The 22,211-nt window shown below is 48.1% G+C and overlaps 1 protein-coding gene across 3 annotated transcripts in view; it reads right to left on the bottom strand.

Moving 5' to 3' along the window:
- Dscaml1 (DS cell adhesion molecule like 1) overlaps positions 1 to 22,211 on the bottom strand; it is a 309,086-nt gene that overhangs the window by 3,225 nt on the left and 283,650 nt on the right. For all 3 annotated transcript variants that reach the window (XM_055621955.1, XM_055621957.1, XM_055621956.1), the window contains 12 exons: positions 21,489 to 21,644; positions 12,744 to 12,883; positions 8,954 to 9,107; positions 7,251 to 7,368; positions 6,747 to 6,910; positions 6,408 to 6,506; positions 5,674 to 5,862; positions 4,754 to 5,041; positions 3,020 to 3,175; positions 768 to 798; positions 455 to 573; positions 59 to 211 (listed from right to left, as the gene is read on the bottom strand). In XM_055621955.1, the coding sequence (XP_055477930.1) occupies positions 59 to 211; positions 455 to 573; positions 768 to 798; positions 3,020 to 3,175; positions 4,754 to 5,041; positions 5,674 to 5,862; positions 6,408 to 6,506; positions 6,747 to 6,910; positions 7,251 to 7,368; positions 8,954 to 9,107; positions 12,744 to 12,883; positions 21,489 to 21,644 (1,767 nt within the window). The remainder of the gene's footprint in view (positions 1 to 58; positions 212 to 454; positions 574 to 767; positions 799 to 3,019; positions 3,176 to 4,753; positions 5,042 to 5,673; positions 5,863 to 6,407; positions 6,507 to 6,746; positions 6,911 to 7,250; positions 7,369 to 8,953; positions 9,108 to 12,743; positions 12,884 to 21,488; positions 21,645 to 22,211) is intronic.

The raw sequence follows: 22,211 nt of genomic DNA, 5'->3' as shown, positions 1-22,211 counted from the left end.
AACTCTACCCCATGCAGAGTGAAACTCCCTCCCCCAACTCTTTGGGATTAATTCATACTGGTTCCTGGCCGGATGTCTGACATGTCGATGAGGGGTCCTGTGCTCTGGATGAGGGCTGGATGGTGCAAGGAGACACCAGTACAGAAGCTCTGTGGGTTGACGGCTTGGCTGAACTCCGCATCAGTTACAGGGATGGTGGCCTTGTCATCTCCTGGAGAGAGAAAGAGAATCACCTGAAGTCCTCCTCAGTTTTCTTCTTTGTTTTTGTCTAATGCTGAGGCCATCGGCTGTCTCCATTGGAAGAGAAAGAAAGCTGGCCCTCAGGAAGAGCTGCAGTGAATTCCAGGGTTGCTGAGTGGGTAGGGCTCTGCTATACCCTGGGCATGGGCATGGGTCTTGCCGTTATCCTCCATGGGCTGTGGCCTGGGGAGGACACCTAGATCAGGCCACTCACCGAGCTGCTTGATGCCCTCCTTGTCCTCAATGAGCAGCTGGACCCTGGGGATGTCAATGTGGAGCCGTGGACCTTGGGGTGGCCCTTTCACAGGGGTGTCAAAGCTCCTGTTGTTCTTGCTGTGGAAGAAGGAAAAGAAGTGGGTGGCTCAGGAGACAAAGAAGGTTGGGGTAAGGGGCTTTGCAAGTCAAAGCAAATATATATAGACCTCTTTGGGTGGCTTCAGTATAGGGGAGCACGGGGAGAGGAATGAGGAATGAGGAAGGGGAGAAGGGGAAGGGGAGCAAAGAGAAAGCAGCCAAGTGACACCTACCTTATCAGCATTTCTGCCAAACTCTTTGCATCTGCAAGACAGTAAAGAGAGGTAGCTGGGTGAGATTGGAGTTTGAGCAGGAAGAGCCATGTGGATGAGGTGGGGACACTGTCTAAAATGACAATAGTCTGGAGTGGAAGGAGCAAGATAAAGACCCTCAAGAGAACAAAGATAAGATTTCATTGTTCCCAGTTTGCTGTTGGCTTAGATCTGGCTCCCTTCTATTATTATTATTATTATTATTATTATTATTATTATTATTAATTATTATTATTATTACTTTCATCTTATAGAGAGCTCTTCCTAAAAGGAAGGGGCATCTTCAGTGCTCTGTGTACTTCATGAACCAGCTGTAATTTAACAAGTGAAGGATCCTCAGTTCTCTCTTAGAAAAGGGGAGAGTGTCTGACGAAGCAGAGGTGGTCAGTGAGATGCACTAGATCTAAGTTCTCACACCAGCCAAGAGACTTAACGTTTTCCTCTAGAGCAGTGGCTCTCAACCTTCCTAATGCTTTGACTCTCTAAAACCTCATGTTGTAGTGACCCCCAACCATAAAGTTATTTTGTTGCTACTTCAGGACTGTAATTTTGCTATTGTTATGGATCGTAATGTAAATATCTGTTATGTGACCCCAAAGGGGTCACAACCCACAGATTGCTCAAGGGTACCTGTGCCCCAAAGTCCAAGAATACTTTTTAGAGTCCATGCTATATCTCAAAGGAGCCTTGAATCTCAGTGTGACTCTTAGGTGATGATACTGGGAGAGAGAAGAACCAAAAGATCTTTCTAATGTATTAGAGCCCAGAAGCTAAGTGTGACCTGTCAAAGTGGAGGTAGCAGTATGCCTGCATGCAATCAGCCATCTGTCTAACTGTTCATTAACTCTTTATCCAGCTATCAAAACGTCCATCCATTCACGCATCCATGCATCCAGCCAGCCAGTGATCCAACTATCAGGGCATCCAACTTTTTTTTTTTTTTTTTTTTTTTTGAGATAGTCTTGTAAATTTCAGGCTGACCTCAAGCTTGAATTCCTTTTGTGACTGAGGGTAATCTCAACTTTCTGATCCTCCTACCCTCACCTCACTAATGTATACCATCATGCCTAGCTTATACAGTGCTGAGGATCAAGCTCTAGGTGACATGCAGGCTAGGCAGGCACTTCTAACAGATCTATATTCCCATACCTCCCACCTGACTATTTAATCATCTATCCAAACAAACGAAGCTCCGGATATTGATTCATCTATGCAACAATGCATTCAAAATCCAGCCATCTTTCCAACTATCCATATCACTATGTAACCAACCATTCAACATTTATATCATTATTTCACCATCCAGCTATTCTTTTAACCAACTATTTGGATGGCTATATCATGTATCAAATTGTTACCTGTTATCCATCAAAAATACCCATCCTCTGGCCCACCTACCCACTCAACCATTTATGTTCCCCAACCTCACCAAACTATTCATCTATCCATTCTCGTATTTATACATCTTTCTATCAACCACATATTCAATCATCCATTTAAATGTTCAGTCATCATCCAACTATCTAATCATTCGTTCACCCAACCATTCACTGAATGATCCATTTTCCCATCCCTTTCAAGTCCTGAATACCATGGAGAGGTTACTAATTCCCTCTTCTGTGCTACTATTGTCCGCTGACTTCTCACATTAAATAGTGAACACTGTAAGTATATGGCTTGGCCCTTCTTCGTCTCTGCATCTCTACCCTTCCACAGAAACTACTCTGCATCAGATTCAAATATTTTTCAAGGGAGTGAGCAAAAATGAAGTAAGGTGTTAGAAACAGTTCCTGGGACAATCAAAGAAGATGACATTCATCCATGCCAAACTACGGTGTTAAGTATTGAAAGGGGGTGATATTCAAAATAGTACACATTTGATACAACATGGAAACTTCCTGGCCAGGAACTGAACAGGGTCCTAGAGAGATGTATTTGTCAACCAATATGGAACTTGCATATGTTAATAATCAATATGGCTTTACAAGTGTGGACCTGTATAAATGTCAGCCCTAGTTGGTGCAGGCACAAAATCCTGAGAACACAGAGGAGAAACTATGTATAACTGAGGTCTGAGTGGCAGGTCTTGCCTTCAGGGGACACAGGTTCTGTCTCTTGCCCAGGTAGTTCTGTGGTCCACTGAAGGGTGGACAGTATGGCTGAAAGTCACCACCCTCTCCCCTAGAAAGCTGTTAGGAAATCCCCCCCCCCACCTCGGAGACGCTTCAACCGTTTTTCCTTCCTCTTCTTGCGTACAACAAAGAGCAGCGCCACCCCTAGGGTGGCCAGGATGACGGGGCAGCCAATGGTGAACAGCTTCTTCACGTCATCACCTTCACCCTGAGCAGACTTGATGGGTGGGATGGTGCCTGAGTGGGGCAGAGAAGAAAATCCGGGGATGCAATGAACTCCGAGTCCTATGGGTGGGGAAGCCTGTTGATGACTTCTGATATCCTTGGTCTCCAAGCCCTACACCTCCCACTCCAGAGCTGCAGACCTTCTCTGCTTCCCTAAATTCTGGTCCCATCAGGACAGCCACGCGCAGTTGCACAGCTCTCATGCTCTCTTAATGACTTTCTGGTTCTGTTTTACAATTTTCCTGATCTCTCTCAGGGTTATTTTCCTGCCTGGCCAGGTTTCATGTTTAATCCTAGAGTGGGGATTGATGAGATTACATTCCCATATCTAGCTGGGCATGGGGGGAACAAAGCAAGGAGATTAGTCAGGGGAAGTCATGGGGGGAGTGATCTTGCAATCTATTCCCCTGGCAGAGAATACCTCCTTTGTCCCCCTCACTCTGTCCCTGTTTCCTGCACCACAAGCAGCATTTTCTGTCTCTGGGTGCCTGCAGGAAGATGACAGAGTCTATCCATATGAACCTCTGCCAAACCCTAGCCCTTGTCTGTTCCCCAAGCTGTGTTTAAGATCCATCTCCTAACTTGAAGACTTTCTTGTTGGGGCCTATCTCCTGAGACTGTTTTCATTCTGTAGGTGGACTTAATTTAGCATGTGACAACTGGCCATTAAGAGTTCAGCTTTCTTGCTACAATGCATCTCCCTGGATTCCTCCCTCCCTCCCTCTCTCTCTCCCTCCCTCTCTCCCTTATCCCCCCACCCCCTCCAAGCATCACTATGAGACAGACACCAATTAGGTGCTCACCAAATATTCCCAGACTTCCTTGCAGTTAGATTAACGTCACATTATTAGTTGGTACAACAGAGGATGAAAAATAAGTGATTTTTTTTTTTTTCTTAGCTAGAGCAAAGCCCTGGGTTTGGTCCCCAACACACATACACACACACACATGAAGAAGTTATGAAAACTAACCCCTTCAAGGCAGTTAAGAGCTGATGTGCTGTTTTTTTTTTTTTTTTTTCTTTTGGGAGAGGGACCATGTTCAAGACGGTGTAGCTAAAAGGTGGTTTCCTTTGAAAAATCAGTAAGCACAAATTGTGGCAATTACCTATATTGCTAGCTCTGAGTTGAGGGAGGAGACTCATTAGTTTAATGACAGCCTGTGTCTGATTGTCTCAAGAGAAACAAGCAAACAAACAATCAGCTCTCTCAGGACAAGAGAAGAGCATTCACTGGACAGAGCCACCAAGCTCTTAGTATTTATTATTGCAGAGCAGGCTGTCTGTCCATCTTGACTAGTACGTTCTGTTAGCAGAGTCTTCACGCGGCAGGACCTCAGTTCCATCTCAGTTTACCTCTCCGTCTCCCTGAGGCAGTGGGCAGCAAGAGCTGCATCTTGTTCAAAGACTTTCATCTGCCTGTCAGGACTGGCCACCAGTAGCCCACCTGCCCACCTGCTACCAATCGGATGGCCCCTCTGCCTTGCTTTTTAGCCCTCTACCCTGGGTTTATTCCTGTCTGCTTCTATTTGTCCTTCATTTTAGACACCTTGGGGGGGGGGGGCTCTCCCATCCCATCCTTTCCAACTCACTGCCGTCGTAGTCCAGGGTGGCAAATTGGGCAGTCTCGTTGCCACAGCCAGCACTGTTGCAAGCCCTCATGCGGAGCTCATACCACGTGGCCTCTCGAAGTTCCGTCAGAAACACCTCGGTGGAGCTGTTGGCCCGGACGCCCTGCCAGGCCCAGGTTCCCTTGGGCCGGTACTCCAGAACAATGGCTGTGATGGGGCAGCCTCCATTGTTCCAGCCCTGCAGGTTAAGCCGAGCATGTGTGGAGTTGATGTGGGTGAAGAGGTGTTGGTCTTTGCTGAAGGAAGGCTCTGGGAGACCAGAAGGGGAAAGAGAGATGTTAGGGTACCCTAGAAAGAAGGGATTTCTTCACTTCTCTGGGAAGGCTTTTCCTGCAGTTGAGTCTGTAGCAGGGGCCCCAGGAGTAGAGAAGCAAGAGAAGGAAAGGCCTACAAGCGGGGTCCCAGCACTAAAGGATGAGAGGTGGAAGGAAGGAAGAGTCCCAACCTTCTGACCCTCCTGGTAGGAAGATAGGATCTTTTAGTTAATTAATTAGTTAATTAATTGCTTTTGACAAGGTCTTAGGTAGCCCAGGCTGGCCTCTAACTCCCTCTGTAACAAAAAACGACCCTGAATTTTCTGATTCCTTTGCTTCCACCTCTAAGTGTTAGGACTGCAGTTTATATGGTCCTGGGGACTGAACCCAGGTGCTCAGGCATATCGACTAACCCCACTCCCAGTCCAGACCAGTTTCGCCTGGTGACGAGTCTACCAAGATGCTCCAGCAACGGGAACAAGGCTGAGTCTCCTTCCGTGAGCCCCCTATGCACTTAGCTCCTCTTTCCCCATGATAGCCATCATCGGCTCCCTGCTGTGGGCTCTCCAATCCACCCACCTCCCTCCTGGGCCCTGCTCTTCATCGCCACCCCCGACCCGGCCTCACCCCGCCCATGGGTCTTGGCCTCGATGATCTCGCTGATGCGCCCAGAGCCCACACTGTTCTTGGCTGCCAGCTTCACCTTGTACCATGTGCCACACTTGAGGCTGTCTAGCTTGAAGGAGCGCTCGCTGGAGCTGATGAACACATCCTTCCACTCCTCGCTGTTATCCACCGAGTATTGCAGCACGAAGCCTGCAGGAGGGGTTGGCTCCAGTGGGCAAAGCAGAGAAGGGCAGGGCAGCAGAAACCCAGCCTTGACTCCAGCAGAGGTCATAGGGATGGGCATATGCAAATGAGATGCCAAGCTGGAGGCCTTACATTCTAATGCTAGGCGAGTCTGGGTCTCTTCATAGCTCTAGCATTAGATTTAGAGAGCTGGGAGGCCCAAGACACTGACTGTTCTAGGAGGGGCAGGGAGTCCCTGACCAGCAGAATCCCCATTTGGGAAGAGCCTTTTCGAAGTACATTTTTAGCCCCACCTCAGACTGAGCCACCTTCTTTCAAGATCTCTGCTGAGTCACACACTCTTGCTTGGGAGGCACTGATGTCCTGTTTGTCTGCTTTGAAAGACTGGGAAACCAAGGCCCAGAGAGGAAAGCACTTTATCTGTGCTCCATTCACAAATGGAAGGGCTGGGAGCACTTTTCATACACTTTGAATACCTCATGGTCTGATCTTTCTTGGGGATTATGGGACCAAGTGTTAGAAATACGTGAACACTTCCATCCCCTCCTTACCTCTGATGGAGCTGCCTCCATTGTCCCCTGGAATCCAGGTCAGGGTTATGGAAGAGGCAGAGGTTTTGGAGACAGTGAGGCGGGGCTGGTCCGGGGGAACTGAGAGGGAAAGTCACCAGCATGTTAGTGGAAAAGGTATGGAGGGTCCCAGCAGAAAGGCCCCATCTCTTCCACATCCCTTCTCATCCCTCCTACCTCCTCTTTCTTTCCCACCTCTGTTCCACCAAGGCCTGCCTCCCCAACACCCAGAATTAGCTTTCTCTCTCCTCCAGTGTCTTTTAACAGGATGGAATTTCTGTCCCTGCGGCCACTTTATCCACCTGCCCTGCAGAGCCTCACCTTGTACCAGAAGGTTGACGATGATGGTATCAAAGCCACCAGTGTTGGTAGCTGTGCAGGTGTAGTAACCCGAGTCTTCAGCCTTCACAGCGCGAAGCAGCAGTGTGCCGTTTGTGTGGATGAGCCGGTGGCCATCCAAGGACACGGGGATTGCTGAGTCTTCACTGCCGGAGGAGGAGGTGGCATGGGTTATGGCACACATTCCCTCATCCAGAGGCCTTCCCCCTCGTGTGGGGGTAAATAGAAGAGAGGCAGGAGCAGGCTTGCAGAGGATCTCGGGCACTTGGGGGTTTGGTTCAATACTTCCCAAGGGTTTCTAGAGAGACCCTATCTCTTCCCCCCACCCAGGAAGAAGGTTACTGGCTGGGAGTGTATGCCTGTGGTGGTGTGTAAACTTCTATGAGCAGTGTTGTATGCTCTGTAGATCATCCCAGGGCAGAATAATGACTACACAGCTTTCTATTTCTCAGGAGCCATACCGCTCCTCCAGGGCCTACCACCTACCTGTCCTTGGTCCACTTCACGGCCGGAGCTGGATCTCCCACAGAATTGCAAGGCAGCCGGACATCTTTCATCCAGGGTGTTGTTACAGTGCCTCCGAATGAGATGATCTTTGCTGGGGCTATAGGGAGGAGAGCATGAGGCCCACCCTGCCTTTTACCCTGCACATCCCCCTTGCCCCTTTCACAGGGCTCCCCACAATTACAATGCAAGTCAGGGGAGACTTTTGGATAAACTGGCTGCTTTGTTGGAGGTGGTCCTGGGAGAAAATGGGGCCAGTGTGCTGGGGTTCAGGACAGGAAGTGATGGGACTCAGGCCCGCTGGTTCTGGAGGAGATGGTGGATGACGAGGCCTCCCAGGATTCTGGGCCATCTAGGTAGTGATGATGTTCCAGCAGGGGCAAGGCGCATAAGGCGAAGGGCAAGTTTGGGTGTACATGTATGTACTTGTGTGAGTTTGCATGAGTGTGGGCAGACGTGTTCTCCCTCACAGGGTAGTTGTGCTTGTGTAGCAATGTGCTGCATTTGATGTCCACAGGGGCTGGGGCCAGACTTCTGCCAAGAGCTCAGGTCCTAGGACCTTGTCCTAGGGAGATGACAGGCTCTAGATGACTTTGCTTCTGAAGGAGGTGATTTCTGGAGAAAGGGTTGGTGGCATCCTGAGGAGAAGGAAGAAGGGAGGCAAGGATACCGAGACAATTGTGTGTGCAAGGAGCTCTGACTCAGAGCTACAAGAGGGTCAGTACAGCTATCTTGGATGGCCCAGCTATGCAGCTGGATAGAAGGCTGACAGAGCCTTTTGGCTGCAAGTATGAGCCCCTGGCTTGTTACAGACCCTAAGTTGGATGCTTGATGGCTCTGTTCCTGTGGCCAACAGGGAGGCTTCTCTCATTCCAAGGAATGGGACTAGGACAAGGCGAGCCAGGCCTGAAGAGTCAAGTGAGCTTGGGGTTGACTAGGGAGGGGAAGGGGCAGGAGGAAGGGCCTAGAGGAAGGGGAAGAGGAGGAGGAGAAGAAGGAAGAAGAGGCCAGAGACACTCAAAGACTTGAAGCTCATTGTTGTCTGCCCCTTGGCCAAGACAGAGAATAGCCTATAGTTCTACTGTGTGGCTGATTCTGGGTTTTGGGCTGAGGCCTCAAAGCCATCATTCTCTTAAAAGGTTAGGAGTTTTCTACAGTTTCTTTCTTTCATGTCCAGATCAAGGATGGGCAAGGCCTGCCCTGATGAGGTCTTATTTCTGCCCAGGCCTGCTGGGGGGTAAAGGAACGTTGCCAGAGAGACCCTTCTGCCTGCTGCTTCTGGTTGCAGCATGAGGTTCTCTCTGGAGTCCCAAAGGCCCCTCGGAAACATCTGTGTAGCCCTGTGCCCCGAGATGCCGCTCTTTCAGAAGCTGGGCAGTAAGACAAAGGCTCTGCTGTGGATGGGGGATGGAGGGGACCCCTCAAGTCAGAGGAGAGTTTGCAGCATAGTCAAGGTGCTTCTGTAAGAGGGGCCTGACTATAGCCTGTTGTGTGACTTCTCCAGAGTCAGGGGGCAGCAGAGGCCTACGTTTTGGTGGATGCAGAAAGGGAGACTAGCGGCCAATTCCTCACAGCCACAGTCACAGGGAGCAGGGAAAGGGACACAGCCCCTAATTGGGAAAAGCAGGAATTCCGCAAATGAGCTTCTAGAAGCTTCTATCAGACCCCAGGGCCAGGCTCCTCACCCTTGCCCGCAGGCTCGATGGTGACCTTCTCGCTGCTGTTTCCCCTGCCTGCAGAGGTGACCGCAGCCACCCATAGCAGGTACTGCTGTCCCCGGTTCAGGTGGGCGATCCTGTAGAAGAGCTGCTCAGGACTCGTCTCGTACTCACTGGGAGCCTGTGGGGCAGAGACAAAGCCACACTATGAAACAGAAAGGGTGTCTTGGCCCCCAGCCTGCCATTGTCCTCCCTGCCTTGGGCCAGAGCCAGGACTCTGTCCAGAGGGCTCTCTCCCAGTCTGAGAACGGCAGTGAACAGTACTGTGCTGGGCTCAGCCCCGGGAGGTGGTGGGACCAGTCCTGTACTATTTGTAGGCCAATCTCAGTAACCCACTGAGATATATAGGCTCTGGTGGCTGTGGCTTCAGGACAGCAGGGGTGGGTATTTTGGATGAGTGATGAGACACAGTCAGAGAGAAGGGAATGAAGGGCCCAGGGTCCCAGAAAAACCACATGCAAAGAAAGAGAGGTTCTGTGGAGAAGCCAAATGATCGTCTTTTGCCTTGGTAGGGCTGTCGTCAGCCCTCCAGCTTGTCTCCTGCTTAGCCACCTCCCAGCCCTGCCACCTAATTACACTCTTTCCATCCCAGAAAGGGGTAGAGAGGCCGCAGGGAGAGTTTTACTGGGCAGCACTTTATTAGTGATTATTAGTGGTATAGATCACCATATATATTTGTAGGTTACATAAATCTATAACGTTTTTTTTTTCAAGCCAAATGACAGTTTTGACAAGTTGCCAACAAAACAATATCAGATCCCAGTGGTTTTACCAGTTGCTTTGATGAAAAGATTATGTTGCCTTGGAAACCAGAGGCTCAGATATTGAAATGAATTTGAGAAGGCGCTTTTGATAAGCGCTAGTTTGTAGACCTCCTGTCAGCCTCTTCCCTGGCATCGGCCGGATGGGGCTGACTTTCGTTTTATTTTATTTTTTGGCCAGCCACAGGGAATGGGGGAGAGGCTAGCACTAGGGCCCCTCCGAGATCAGGGCACAAGTCCAAGGAGGGGGAACAGTTCCTGGAACAGATGGGGGCCCTGAGGCCAGAGGGAGCTGGTAATTAGTTATCTCTGCAGTCGTGAGATCTTGCACACGGGCTCTCCTACACATGGCTGTGTGGATGCACACATGTGCCGAGAGATGGATGTCGCTGAGGGACATCCTCTGTGGCGAATGGGAGAGCTGAAGGACCCAAGGACTTGTAACAGGAAAAAAAAAAAAAAGAAAGAAACATCCTTTTTTTTGGCCCCAGGTTGTCTGCAGTTAAATGTTGGGAGAAAATTCATGCACCCTTATAATGTGCACAGCTCTCTTGGCAGCACGCTTCCTGCCTTCTTGGGGCGAGGGCCGTGATGCAGTGTCTAACCTTGACCACAGTTCCTGCTGGGGACAGGTGCAGAGTCACTCTGAGCCCTTTTAAGCTAGGCTCATGCCAGAGTGTGACTCTACGATGGGGCACGATGGCTTCAGTGCTTGCTGTCCTTACCGAGTGTACAACCCCCCCGCCCCCCGTGTGGCTCGAGCCTCCCTCTTACCCTGGGGCGCCCTTTAGTTCTTTTGCAAATTAGGAATTGTACAGCCTTGCCTCTTCTGGGCCGTGAGTGTGAGTCATCCTTGAGGTAAGGAGTGCACAATCACTTGAAAATAAGAGTGCAGTTCCCTGGGCTCATTTTCTGTGGGTGTAGAGGTCTCTCTCTCTCTCTCTCTCTCTCTCTCTCTGTGTGTGTGTCTGTGGCATGTGTGTGTGCACATGGGTGCTTGTGCATGCATGTGTGAAGAGATGTTTAGTGCATGTGCTTGTGTGTCAGTGAGAATACATTTGTATTCTTTACCCAGGACAGGAAAGTATGTCTTTCCCTTGAAGATCTTTCATGTTTTTCGTGCATGTTTGAGTACGTGTGTGTGTGCATATCTACATATCTGTGTGTATGTGCACGTGTTTGTGTGGGGGTATGTGAATGTGTGTGAAGGTCGGAGAGCAATAGTTGGGTATCCCCCAGTCACTCGCCGTGAGCCATGCATGCACCGGTGTGTATGAGCACTGCCGGTCCCATGACCACCTGCTGCTAAGCCTGCACTTACGCCACACTTTCACCTGTCTTTCGCGTGCCCTCATCCCTACTGCCCCGACCAGAATTCCTCTTAGGTGAGTGGTAACACAGTCACTTGGGATGTGGTCTGTACCATGCAGAGTGATTTTCCCAAGGCGGCTTTCCCGGCAGACTTCGTTGAGCTCGGCACATCTCCCTCCCCTCACTCCCCAGTCTCCCCGTGTAGTTAAACTGAGGTTCTTATCTCTCTCTCTCTCTAGACCTTATGTGAAACACCCTCATGGAAGTCTCCCCTGAAAGAGGGGGGTTCTTATAAGCTCAGGACACAATGAGTCTGGAACAGTGTCTGTTACATTTGGGATCTTTGAATGTCCCATGTGTTGAAGGCTCAGTGCCCAGCCTGTGGTGCTATTGGAAGCCTGTGGAACTTTTAAGAGGTGGGACCCAGTTGGAGAGGGTCATTGAGTCATTGGGAACATGTCCTTCGTCTCTCAGGTCTTGCTTTGTAGACTGGGATAAATGTCTCTCTTCTACCTCCCAGCCATGAGCATCTTTCTTACCACATCTTACTCCCTGCCATGATGAGTCAACTCCCCACCAGTATATAGGCCATGGGGTCAGCTGCCCAAGACCGAAACTTCCAAAGCCTATCTTAGCTCAGAGATTTGTTATAGTAACAGAAAGCTGACAGACACAGTCCCAGTGTCCTCACAGTAGGAGAGAGATGGGACCAGAAACTTCTGACGCCTGGGATAGGATTCCAACCAGTCACTGAATGCTACCAAAGTCTGAGTGAATCAGGAGGCTGCCACAGACTGGTACCTTTGGAAAACTTCATTATCAGAAGAGGAAATGACTGTAAAGGCCAAGCTAGAGCAGGCTACCTTCTTACATGAGCTATGAAAGGGAACACGTCACATGTCTAGGGTTTTAGATAGTCAACCATCAAGCATGTATCACGTGACTCTGATATTCTTGATAAGTGCTCCACAGCTGGGGATCCAGAGATGAAAGGCCCAGTGCAGAAGTCAGCTGTGCCAATAGTTAATGTCCATAAGGCAGCTGGGTGATGGAGAAATAGTCCCTGCTAGAACTCAACAAAGGCAAAGCCATGGTATAAAAAAGACGGGGAACAGTGTGGGATTGTGAGGACTGAAAGGAGGACAGAAGACATGTTGGAAACATTGGCTGGTCAGTCCTAAGGGTCTTCACTAATGTGCAGCAACTAGACTCAGGCCCTGAGTGTACACATGGCACGTATGTGTGTGTGTGCACACCTGGCATAGCACCAGCAGGACAGTATTCTCAGGCAGCATCTGCAGGGCCAGTGTCCCAGCAACTTCTTTCCCAGATACCCACTCTGCAAAAATGGCCTTTCCAACAGCACCATGCAATGAGCTCCAAGGGAAGACCACACCCCAAGCCTCCACCTACGATGTCAGTGGGCAGCACAATACACGTGTGTGTAAGTATCAAAAAGCAACTTGCAGATGTAGGCTCTCTCCTAATGTGTGGGGCCCGGGGCTTGGACCAGCCCTTCCAGTTTAACAGTAGGTGCCTTTATCAAGTGAGCCATCTTGTCCAGCGCCTGTTTTGAACCATGATTCACAGAAAAGCGTAGGTAGAAAAGTCCCACAGTTTGACCTGAAAGCTGACTGATGTGTTGTCCTTAAAGGATCTGCTCTCCTTCTCCCCTCACCACTTACCGGCTGGCCAGACCCAGGGCTGGAACAGAAGATGGTGTATTTGCGGATCACCCCATTGGGCTTGGTTGGGGGCAGCCAGGATACAACCACGCTGCTGGCCGATGAAGGGACGGCTTTGATGCCAGCAGGGGGACCTGGAACTGAGCAGGGAGAAGACCTGGTCAGTCTAGAGAAGAGAGCTCATGCTTGGGAAACAGTGGTGGAGGGGGAGAATGGGCGAATCTTGGAGAGCTCCCTAGACAGGTGGGGGGCAGGGCTTTGGGCTAGAGAAGGAGGGTCTAGCATGGCCTACAGGTGGAAGGGAAGGGCAAGCATGAGGGGATGTGACAGGCTCTGAGATTCAGACTGGCAAAGGGGTCAGCCTCATAAATGTTTGGCCAGGCCAAACATATGTAGACCAGAGAGAAATAGAAGATAGTAAGAATGCTTGTTTCCTCTGATCTTAATCCTTGCACCCAAGTGCCCTTACTAACGACAGGCTTGTGCGTAAGATGCCACCTCACTCCCACTGACCTCCATCACTTCGCTCTTTTATGCCTGTGAGTCCTTCTAGGCTGGGGCCACACACTGCTTTTTGCCGTGGGCCCAGGGTACTGTCGTGTTCTGGCGAGGTCCTTTCTGTTTTCAGAAAAGTGTGCCTGGCAAATGAACTCAGAAATCTACTCCAGAGGCGCCTATAGACTCAAGATGGCCCTGCCTCTTCTCTGAGCCTGATCAGAGGAGGCCCAGGGTCCTGTCTGGGAGAATGGTAACTTTCTGTCTCAGCCACACGTTCCACCTCTCTCTCTCTCTCCACCTTGTTGCTCTGTTCTTCTCTTCCCATCCCCACCATTTTTATGTTCCCTTTTGGGGGTAGTAACTGCATCCTATTCGATTTTTACTTTACCTCCCGAGCCTCGGTGACATCATCATGTGGAGATGAGAATCCCTCTAAAGGGTTGTGGTGAGAGCTAATGTTAAGTAAAAGAAAGCACCCAGAACAGCAGCACTCAATAGGCTGCTAGAGTCGCTGTTTTCGCCTTCTCTCTGCCAGCTCTCAGCTTGAGAGCCACAGTGATTTCTTCTCCCTAGGAACTGCTCAGTGATTTGGGGCCAGCTAAAGAGGTGCTCTTCAGGAGTAGCATCCATCCAGGGGTGGAGCCCAGGGGCTGAGAGGCCAGAGTGTATGGATGACTCTGGGTTGAATGAAGTTGGGTGCCCTTGCACATCTTTCTCTTGTTGGGAGATGCACGGTAAACTCACAATTGTGCATTTGTCTATTTTTCCAGTTGTCTGTCTGTCTAGCTATCTATACATCCATCCTCCCTCTATTACTTATCTATCTATCTATCTATCTATCTATCTATCTATCTATCTATCTATCTATCTATCTATCTATCTACCTACCTACCTACCTACCTACCTACCTACCTACCTACCTATCTATCTATCTATCTATCTATCTATCTATCTATCTATCTATCTATCTATCTATCTATCTATCTGATTTTTTGAGATAGGATCTCACTGGTTGGCCTTGAATTCACAATCCGCCTGCCTCTGCTTTCCAGCTGCTAGGACTACAAGGGTATGCCATCACGTTTAGCTTATTTGAATGTGTTTTGAAGCTACATTAGGCCATATAAAGTCAGGGTTGTTTCTCTACCTAGTAGATGGGATCTTGTAACTACGTGCGCTTCTTCTTTCATATCCTAGGTCTGATAATAATACTCTAGTTTCAGACAGGTGGCATGCTATACTTTTTATTTTTTCTAATTTACCTACGTATATCTATACTAATATCTATATCTGTATATATATATAGTGTGTGTGTGTGTGTGTGTGTGTACACATATGCCACAGTGCAGGTGTCCATCCTCACTGTTCACCTTGTTGGAAAAGGGCCTCTCTCTCTTTTTTCATCACTGCATATGTCAGGATGGGAGGACCACACATTTCTGGCGTTTCTCCGGTCTTTGCATCCTACCTCACCACAGGAGCTCTGGGATTATGGATGAACTATTTTGCATGGGTTCTGATTCAAACTTAAGTCTTCAGTCTTGCTTGGCAGGCATTTTATCCAGTAAGCATTCTTTCCATTTCCTTTTATACATCCTTAGACTTTAGATGTCTTCTGTACAGTATGTATTTAGGTTTTGTTACTAGCCAGTTTGACAGTCTTCTTTTTCCTCCTCCTCCTCCTCTTCTTCTCCTTTTCTTCATCTTCTTGTCTTTCGAAACAGGGTTTCTCTGTGTACTCTCGGCTGTTCTGGAACTCACTCAGTAGACCAGGCTGGCCTAGAACTCAGAGATCCACCTGCCTCTACCTCCTGAGTGCTGGGATTAAAGGCATGCACAACCACCACCCAGCTCCAGTCTTTATCTTCTAATTGGAGAATTTATTCAGTTTATCTTTAATGCAATAACTGGTACATTTGTGTTTAAACTTACCCTCTTATAAATGCTTCTATTTATCCTACTTCTTATGTTTTCCTTTTTCTTTGCTTTTGTGACTTCTTTTGAACCAAGTATTTTGGAAATTACATTTCTTGGGCTGGAAAGCTGGTCCAGTGGTTTAGAGCACTTGTTAGAGGACCAAGGCTCAGTTTCTAGCACTACACGGTAGCTCACAACCATCCATAACTCCAGTTCCGGGTGATCCAGTGCTTTCTTTTGACCTCTGCAGGCATCAGAAATGTACATAGTGCACATATATACACACAGGCAAAATGCTTATATATATATAAAGTAAAATATAAAAAACCTTGCATTTCCTACTAGCTTGATAAGTACATAGCATTGCATTATTTTCAATGGTTATTCAAAAAGATTCCAACATTAAAAAAATTTATTTTTAAATAAGGACTCTGTACCCCATACTGGCTTCAAACTTAGGTTCCTTCTCTTTCAGCCCTCCCAGGGCTGGGTTTACAGGCATGGGACACCACACCTGACCACCAAGTGAGTCTTTATCAAAGTTTAATATCAATTGGCACTTTTCTTCTCAGACAATGCAAAGACATCAGAGATTCCACATGCTCTCTCCCAACTTGTGTGTGATTGTTGAGTATTTTAGTTCTGTATATACATCATCATTATGATCATTTTATACAGTCAGTATTAACTTAGATTGACCCATATGTTCACCATTTAATTGCTTTGTTTTCTGAGCTGCATCACTGAGCTTCCATCTGGGATCATTTTCCTTCTAGCTAAACGATGACACCTTTGAATATTTCTCCGGGGCAGGTATGTTGGTGATAATTTTTTTTTCAGCCACTGTCAGGATGAGGATGTCGTTTTAAAAATCTATTTCTTTTAAAGATTTCTTTCCTTCATCTTATGTATGTAAGTGTGTTGCCTACATGTATGTGTGTGCACTGTGTGCACGCCTGAGGTTTGTGGAGGTTAGAAGAGGACATAGCATCCTTTGGAACATGAGTTATGTATGGATGTGAGCCATGATATGGGTGCTGAGAACCAAACCCAGGCCCTCTGCAAGAACAAAAGTACTCCAAACTGCTGAGGCCCACCACTAGTCCTCTGAATGAACATGTCTTCATGTCACTTTAGTCTTGAGGTATAGGCTATGTGAAACATCACAGATCATGATTTCCTTACATATAGTCAGTACTTTTTTAAAAAACTTTTTTCAGCTCCCGTATAATTTTTGACAAGTTGGTTGACAATATTATCATTGCTTCTTTTCAAATTTTCTTCCTTCTGGTTGCTTCTAAGATTCATTCATTCATTCATTCATTTATTCATTCATTCATTCTTCCTCCCTCCCTCCCTCCTTTCTCATGCTGTAGGAGTTTATTTCTTTTTGTTGCCATCTACAGAGTTAGAACATCTTGACATCTTTAAGACATTTTTAGACTATTATCTCCTGCTTACTTCTCTTTCTCTATTTTTCCTGGGATGTCTTTCACATCTCTATATCCTTTGATACTCAGAATAGTCCACAACCATCATGGACATCCGTGGGAACATGTTAGACATATGAAAACCTTAGGTTCTGCCCTAGGTCTATTGAACCAGAATCTGGATTTTAACATGATTCTTAATTGCTATGTATGCATATTAAAGCTTACAGATAATTAATGACATATAATTTGTCTGTGTGTTTTTCTTGATCATTTTTTACTTTATAGTCTGGTGGTTCTCAACCTTCCTAATGCTGTGACCCTTTAAGACAGTTCCTCATGTTGTGGTGACCCCCAACCATAAAATTATTTTTGTTGCTAACTGTAATTTTGCTACTGTTATGAATTGTAGTATAAATATCTGTGTTTTTCTGAGGGTCTTTTGGGGGTCACGACCCACATGTTGTTGAGAACAATTGTTCCAGTCATTTGTCTATCTGTACTTCATCTGGTTATTTTCTTTTGCCTTATCTTCCAATTAAAAATTTATCTTTTAGCTGTGTTTAATGTACTTTAAAACTCATTGACTGAGTTATAAATTTTGGTACTAGTTTATTTTTTTTCTATTTGATAGTTTCATTGCAATTTTTAGCTTTGTCAAGCATAATTATCATAAAGTCCATGTTTGTTCATTTAAAGTGTGGAAATTGTTTCATTTGTATATTTTTCTTGATGGTTTTTCTTTATTTGCCAATTCTGTCCCATTAATTTTTATTGTGTACCAAACACAATACTTGCTAAACTGTACCCATAATGTGAGAACTCAGGTGACAGCCGTCTCCCCAAAGAGAAGGACACTAGTAACATGGGGTTGCTTCAATTCAAATTATGGGCCTGAGAGAAATGTGCACTTGGCTGACGTTTACTCCTGGACTCAAAGGGGTGTTTGTACTTCAAACTGTTGACTTAAGGAGAGTGGGATTCACTAGACAGGCTTAAACTCCTCAGCAGGCCCTGGCCTCTAATTTGTGTTCTGGTGCTGTTCAGTGTCTCAGTCAGAAAATGTCCCTTAGGGAAAGTGTTGCTTCACACTAGGCTCCCTTCCTGAGTCCTGATCTCCCGTGGGGTCCTGGCCCAGTAATTCACTTTCTTGTCAACAGTATGATAACCTCTAGGCAGGCATTCAAAACAGTCACTTGGTTTCTAGTTGCCTTCAGCAGGGAAGGTAGGCACGAGTCTCTCGGCCCATGGATCCTCTTGCCTTGCCCTCTCCCTTCCACCAGCTGCTGTCCCAACACAGAAGCTTCACATAGGCTTCCGGAAGCAGTCCTTACCTCACTGTATCCAACAAGGGTTATCTTCCCAGGATGGCTCTAGTCTTGCTCCCTCCTCAGCTAAGGGCCTTTAAAGTGGTTCAGCATGCAGCTTGGCTTAGCTTTGGTTTTCATGGGAAAGGTAAGGAATGGACAAGAGGCTTTATAGTTCAAAAACTGAGACCAACCAAGACAGCCTGGAACCAAGCACAGGCTGAGCTCTGCACTCAGCAAGCGAAGGCAACTTCCAAGTTTGCAATTTTTATTTTATGCATACGAGTGTTCTTCTATTTGTGTGCGCGTATGCACACCAGGTGTGTGCATTACCTGCAGAGGTCAGAAGAGATCGCTGGATCCCCTGGGACTCTAGTAACAGAGTTTCGAGCTGCGTTGTGGGTGGTGCAAATACTCCTATCATTCCAGCCCCTTACTTCTCTTGTGTGTGTGTGTGTGTGTGTGTGTTCATGTGTGTGCCAATGCATGTGTGCATGAGCGTGGGGGCCTGAGGGCAAGCCTGAGGTGGTGTTCTTTAGAAAGCCTCAACCTTGGTTTTGGAGACAGGGTCTCTTGCTGGGACCCAGAGCTTAACAATTAGGCTGAATAAGCCGGGTAACGAGCCCCAGGGATCCGTCTGTCTTTACCTTTATCTGTCTTTCCCTCAGTAGCTCTGGGATTACAAGCGTATGTTACCACCCCTGGCTTTCTATGTGGGCTGTGGGGATCAAATTTGAGTCTTTATGTTGTTGGCAAGCAGTTTTCAGAGTAAGCAATCTCCTCAGCCTCTTATGTTTACCATTTCTTTTGGTTGCCTTTAAATTTCTTTTCCTTCGGAGGGTGATGGGCAGGTATAGTCTTAGAGCCTTGAGATTATGATACTTAGCCAAGGTCCCACAGAGGGGCTGTGCCCGGAACAAGGACCTGCCTGCTTTCCATGCCAAATGACTACAAACTGGAACAACATCCCCCTGCCCATGGCGGGGCCTGGCTGAGGGAGCTAGCGTGGCTGTGATGCAGGAGGCAGAGTTCACTGACATTCCTCCTTGCTCCCTACAAACAACCTGTTTTCTGCTCAGGTTCCCCGCTCACCTGCACTTTAAGGAATGGTTGACTCTGTCACCTACACTGGAGGCTATATTAAGTCTTGGGAAGAAGTTCGGCCATGACAATTCCTTTCTGACACCTGGTTTAGTGAAAGGGATGTAGCCCCATTCTGGCCAATGGCGGAGTAAGACTAAATCTATTAAGCAAGCTTCTGGGGAAAGTTTCTTTCATGCCAAGAGAGTCATCGTGACTCGAATGACCTCCTCTGCCTGTCTGCTGAGAAGCATGGAGCTGTGGCCATCTTCAGTCCTTGGGCCGAGAGGTAACTGCCATGCTGATGGAGGAGGGGAGCCACTGACCAAACCAACCCTGAGCGCCTGGTGCGGGGTACCTGGTGCATGTGATGATAACTGTGCTTACTGCTCTTGTCTCTTTTGGTTAAGCTTTTTATGACATCGACAATGTCCTAACAGACCCAGGCGGGAGGGTGGTCTGGATTTGCCCTCCATTTTCTGAGGTGAACTCACAAGGTAGTTCTGGGACTAGGCCTCTGAGTTCTCATCTGCAAAATGGAAAGAGCATCTACCTCTCAGGAGGCTGGGAGAGGGTAAACAAAGTGACAACTGCTGTTTGGGTTGAGACTTATCTGATGTTACACCTGTCTGGTCTTGGGCTTTTCTTGGAGGACACCGAGTCTTACCTGTTGTGTCACTGACAGCATCTTGGTAGCCACAAAAGCTACTATCATTTGCTATCACCCGGGTCTTCTCTTACAGAGGACTTTCTACCCATCTTGCTTCTTTTGGTTTAATGAGGAACCACTGTTCCCGCTTTGTCTTTACAGAAACCGGAAGTGTGAAGCAGAAGCTTGAGAGTGACAACAGGGCTGGGCCAGTTCTTCTGTGGAAATGGCCAGGACTTTTTCTGCATCATGCAGCTGCCTCCTAAAGATGGGGACAGTATCCCTGTCTTCCACCCTAGGCCAGAATCATGTTGTGTGTGTTCCTGTGTGGATCTGAAAGTGACTTTGGGTGCACAGCTGATGGCTCCTGGAAGGGCAGGATGATGCCTGTGGCCCCTGGGCTTCCTTTGGGGGCTTCATTTTGGTTAAACACACAAAGATTCATGGCTATGGCCTTGATTGAAGTAAGAAGCTTACAGACCACAGACCTAAGCGAATCATTTCCCCAAACCAGGAAAAGATACATATTGAACGGTCCCATGCTTTACGGTGGGACCAGGCTGGGTTTGAGTTCAGTTTATCCTTTACTCAAGAGCAGGTGGTTCTGTCCAGAGCTGTGACAGGATTAGTGACAGGAAACTGTGGCAGGAGGGTTGGGAATGCTGAACTGTTTAGAGATTTTGAGGAGGGAGCTGGGGCTGAAGGGAGAGAAGATCAAGCCAGCTGGTCCAGACCCTGAACTCAAAGTATATGAAATTCGGCCCCATCATTTACAACTCTGACCTTTCCAGAATCTCTAGATCCCAGGTCGAGTAGGAAGGGAACCATGATGCCAACCAATGCTGGTTACTGTTTACACACCTACTGTGTTCCAGGCACTCTTTACCCAAATGTAGCCTTTCAAAGGACAGGACCTGGCCCAGGGCATTCAGTTAAGAAACAATTAAGGGCTACTGAGATGCCTAAGTGGGTAAACTCGTACTGTGCAAGCCTGGCGATCTAACTTCCATCACTGAAAACCGTGTAAAGGTGGAAGGACAGAAACAATTCCACCAAGATGTCCTTTGACCCCCACGCATGTGCCATGGCATGCATGACCATACATACACATCATATATACACATATAATAAGAACAACCAAGTGCTGGGGCGGGAGGAGCGGAAGAAATGGAAGGCCAGAGCAGGATCCCAGAGTTGCGTGCCAGGTATGGGCCAGGCCCCCTTCTGCTTCCTGGCCTCCCAGACGTGTGTGGTTCTCCCAATATTTCTCCCCACCTGTTCCTTCTAGCACTGACTCAGCTTCCAGCCTGCTTGTACTCACACTATAATCCTGAGTTTGGCCCTAATTCTGCTCAATGAGGAAGAGCAGATTGATCACAGCCTCATATGGAGGCCTATTCAACTTTCCTCCAGTGAGTTTAAGGCCTGGACCACACTGGGGCCTCAGCAGGATGAGCACTAAGTCCTTAATCCCAGTTGTACTAGGTGGCATTCCTGCTTCCCATACCAATCGCAACATCCATACCTAGAGGAGAGCAGGCTGTGTCTGGTAGGGGAGCAGATGCTTCAAAAGGATGCCCTGTGGGTGGGGCTGGGAGGAGAGCTGTCAGGCTGGTGACCCAGGGCTTCAGAGAGCAGAGTGGTAAGGGAGGCAACAGTTGCTTGGCTGTTTCTGCATCTATCCCAGAGCACATCAACAAACCCCAAACTACCCTCAAGAGCTTGAAGGGACAGGAGAAAGAACGATGTCCTGCTCTTGCTTTGCTCCTGGGATAGGGGCTGGAAGCATGTAGTGTGGGGACGTACATCGGCTCCAGGAAAGCCGGTTCCTGAGGGCAGAGCGGGAGGTCAGCCCTGGACTCACCGTCTTCCTTGGTCTGGATATAGAGCACGCTGCTGCGCACGCCGTCCCCGGCCTGCGTGTAGGCTAGCACCTGGACGCTGTAGTTGGTGAACTTCTCCATGCCCCGCAGCTCCACTCGCTCCCTCGTGGTGGTGACATTCTGCATCTCGCCCCACTCTGTGGAGACAGGCCTCCGGTCATGAAGCTGGCCCTGGCATGCTTCCTGGCCCCTTCCAGCCTGGGCTCAGACCTCTGCTCTATAGGGGTGAAGGCTAGATGGTCTAGGCAGCAGACCTGGACCACTGTCCTAGGCCATGTCTCTCCCTAAGTGCCTAACCAGAGACAAGTATATACTGGTCTTGAACCTCAGTTGACCTTGTACCAACTTTTGCTTGATGTTCTCTCTTTAAGATACTTGCATCTATATGTCCTGCCATCCAACTTCCTCCTTTCTTAGCCCACTGGGGACCCATCATTCTGGCTTCATCAAAGAGTTTCCTGTAGATCATAAAGAAGTGTTTAGGGAAGGCTGGACATGGTGGTGCATGCTTTTAATCCCAGCCCTCAGGAGGCTGAGACAGGGGGGTCCCTGGGACCAGGCTGGCCTAAAATAGCCAAGGCTACATAGTGAGTCTCTATCTTTAAAAATAGCTTATGGCAAAGGTCCCATGGAGGAGGCTGCAGAGGCTATATATGAGTGTGTGTGTGTGTGTGTGTGTGTGTGTGTGTGTGTGTGTGTGTGTG

The sequence above is a fragment of the Psammomys obesus genome, unplaced genomic scaffold, assembly GCF_907164565.1.
Source record: "Psammomys obesus unplaced genomic scaffold, mPsaObe1.curated_primary_1811, whole genome shotgun sequence".
In the NCBI taxonomy this organism is placed as follows: domain Eukaryota; kingdom Metazoa; phylum Chordata; class Mammalia; order Rodentia; family Muridae; genus Psammomys; species Psammomys obesus.
Note: the sequence above shows the minus strand (reverse complement) of the source record. Positions and strands in the feature narration are given on the sequence as shown.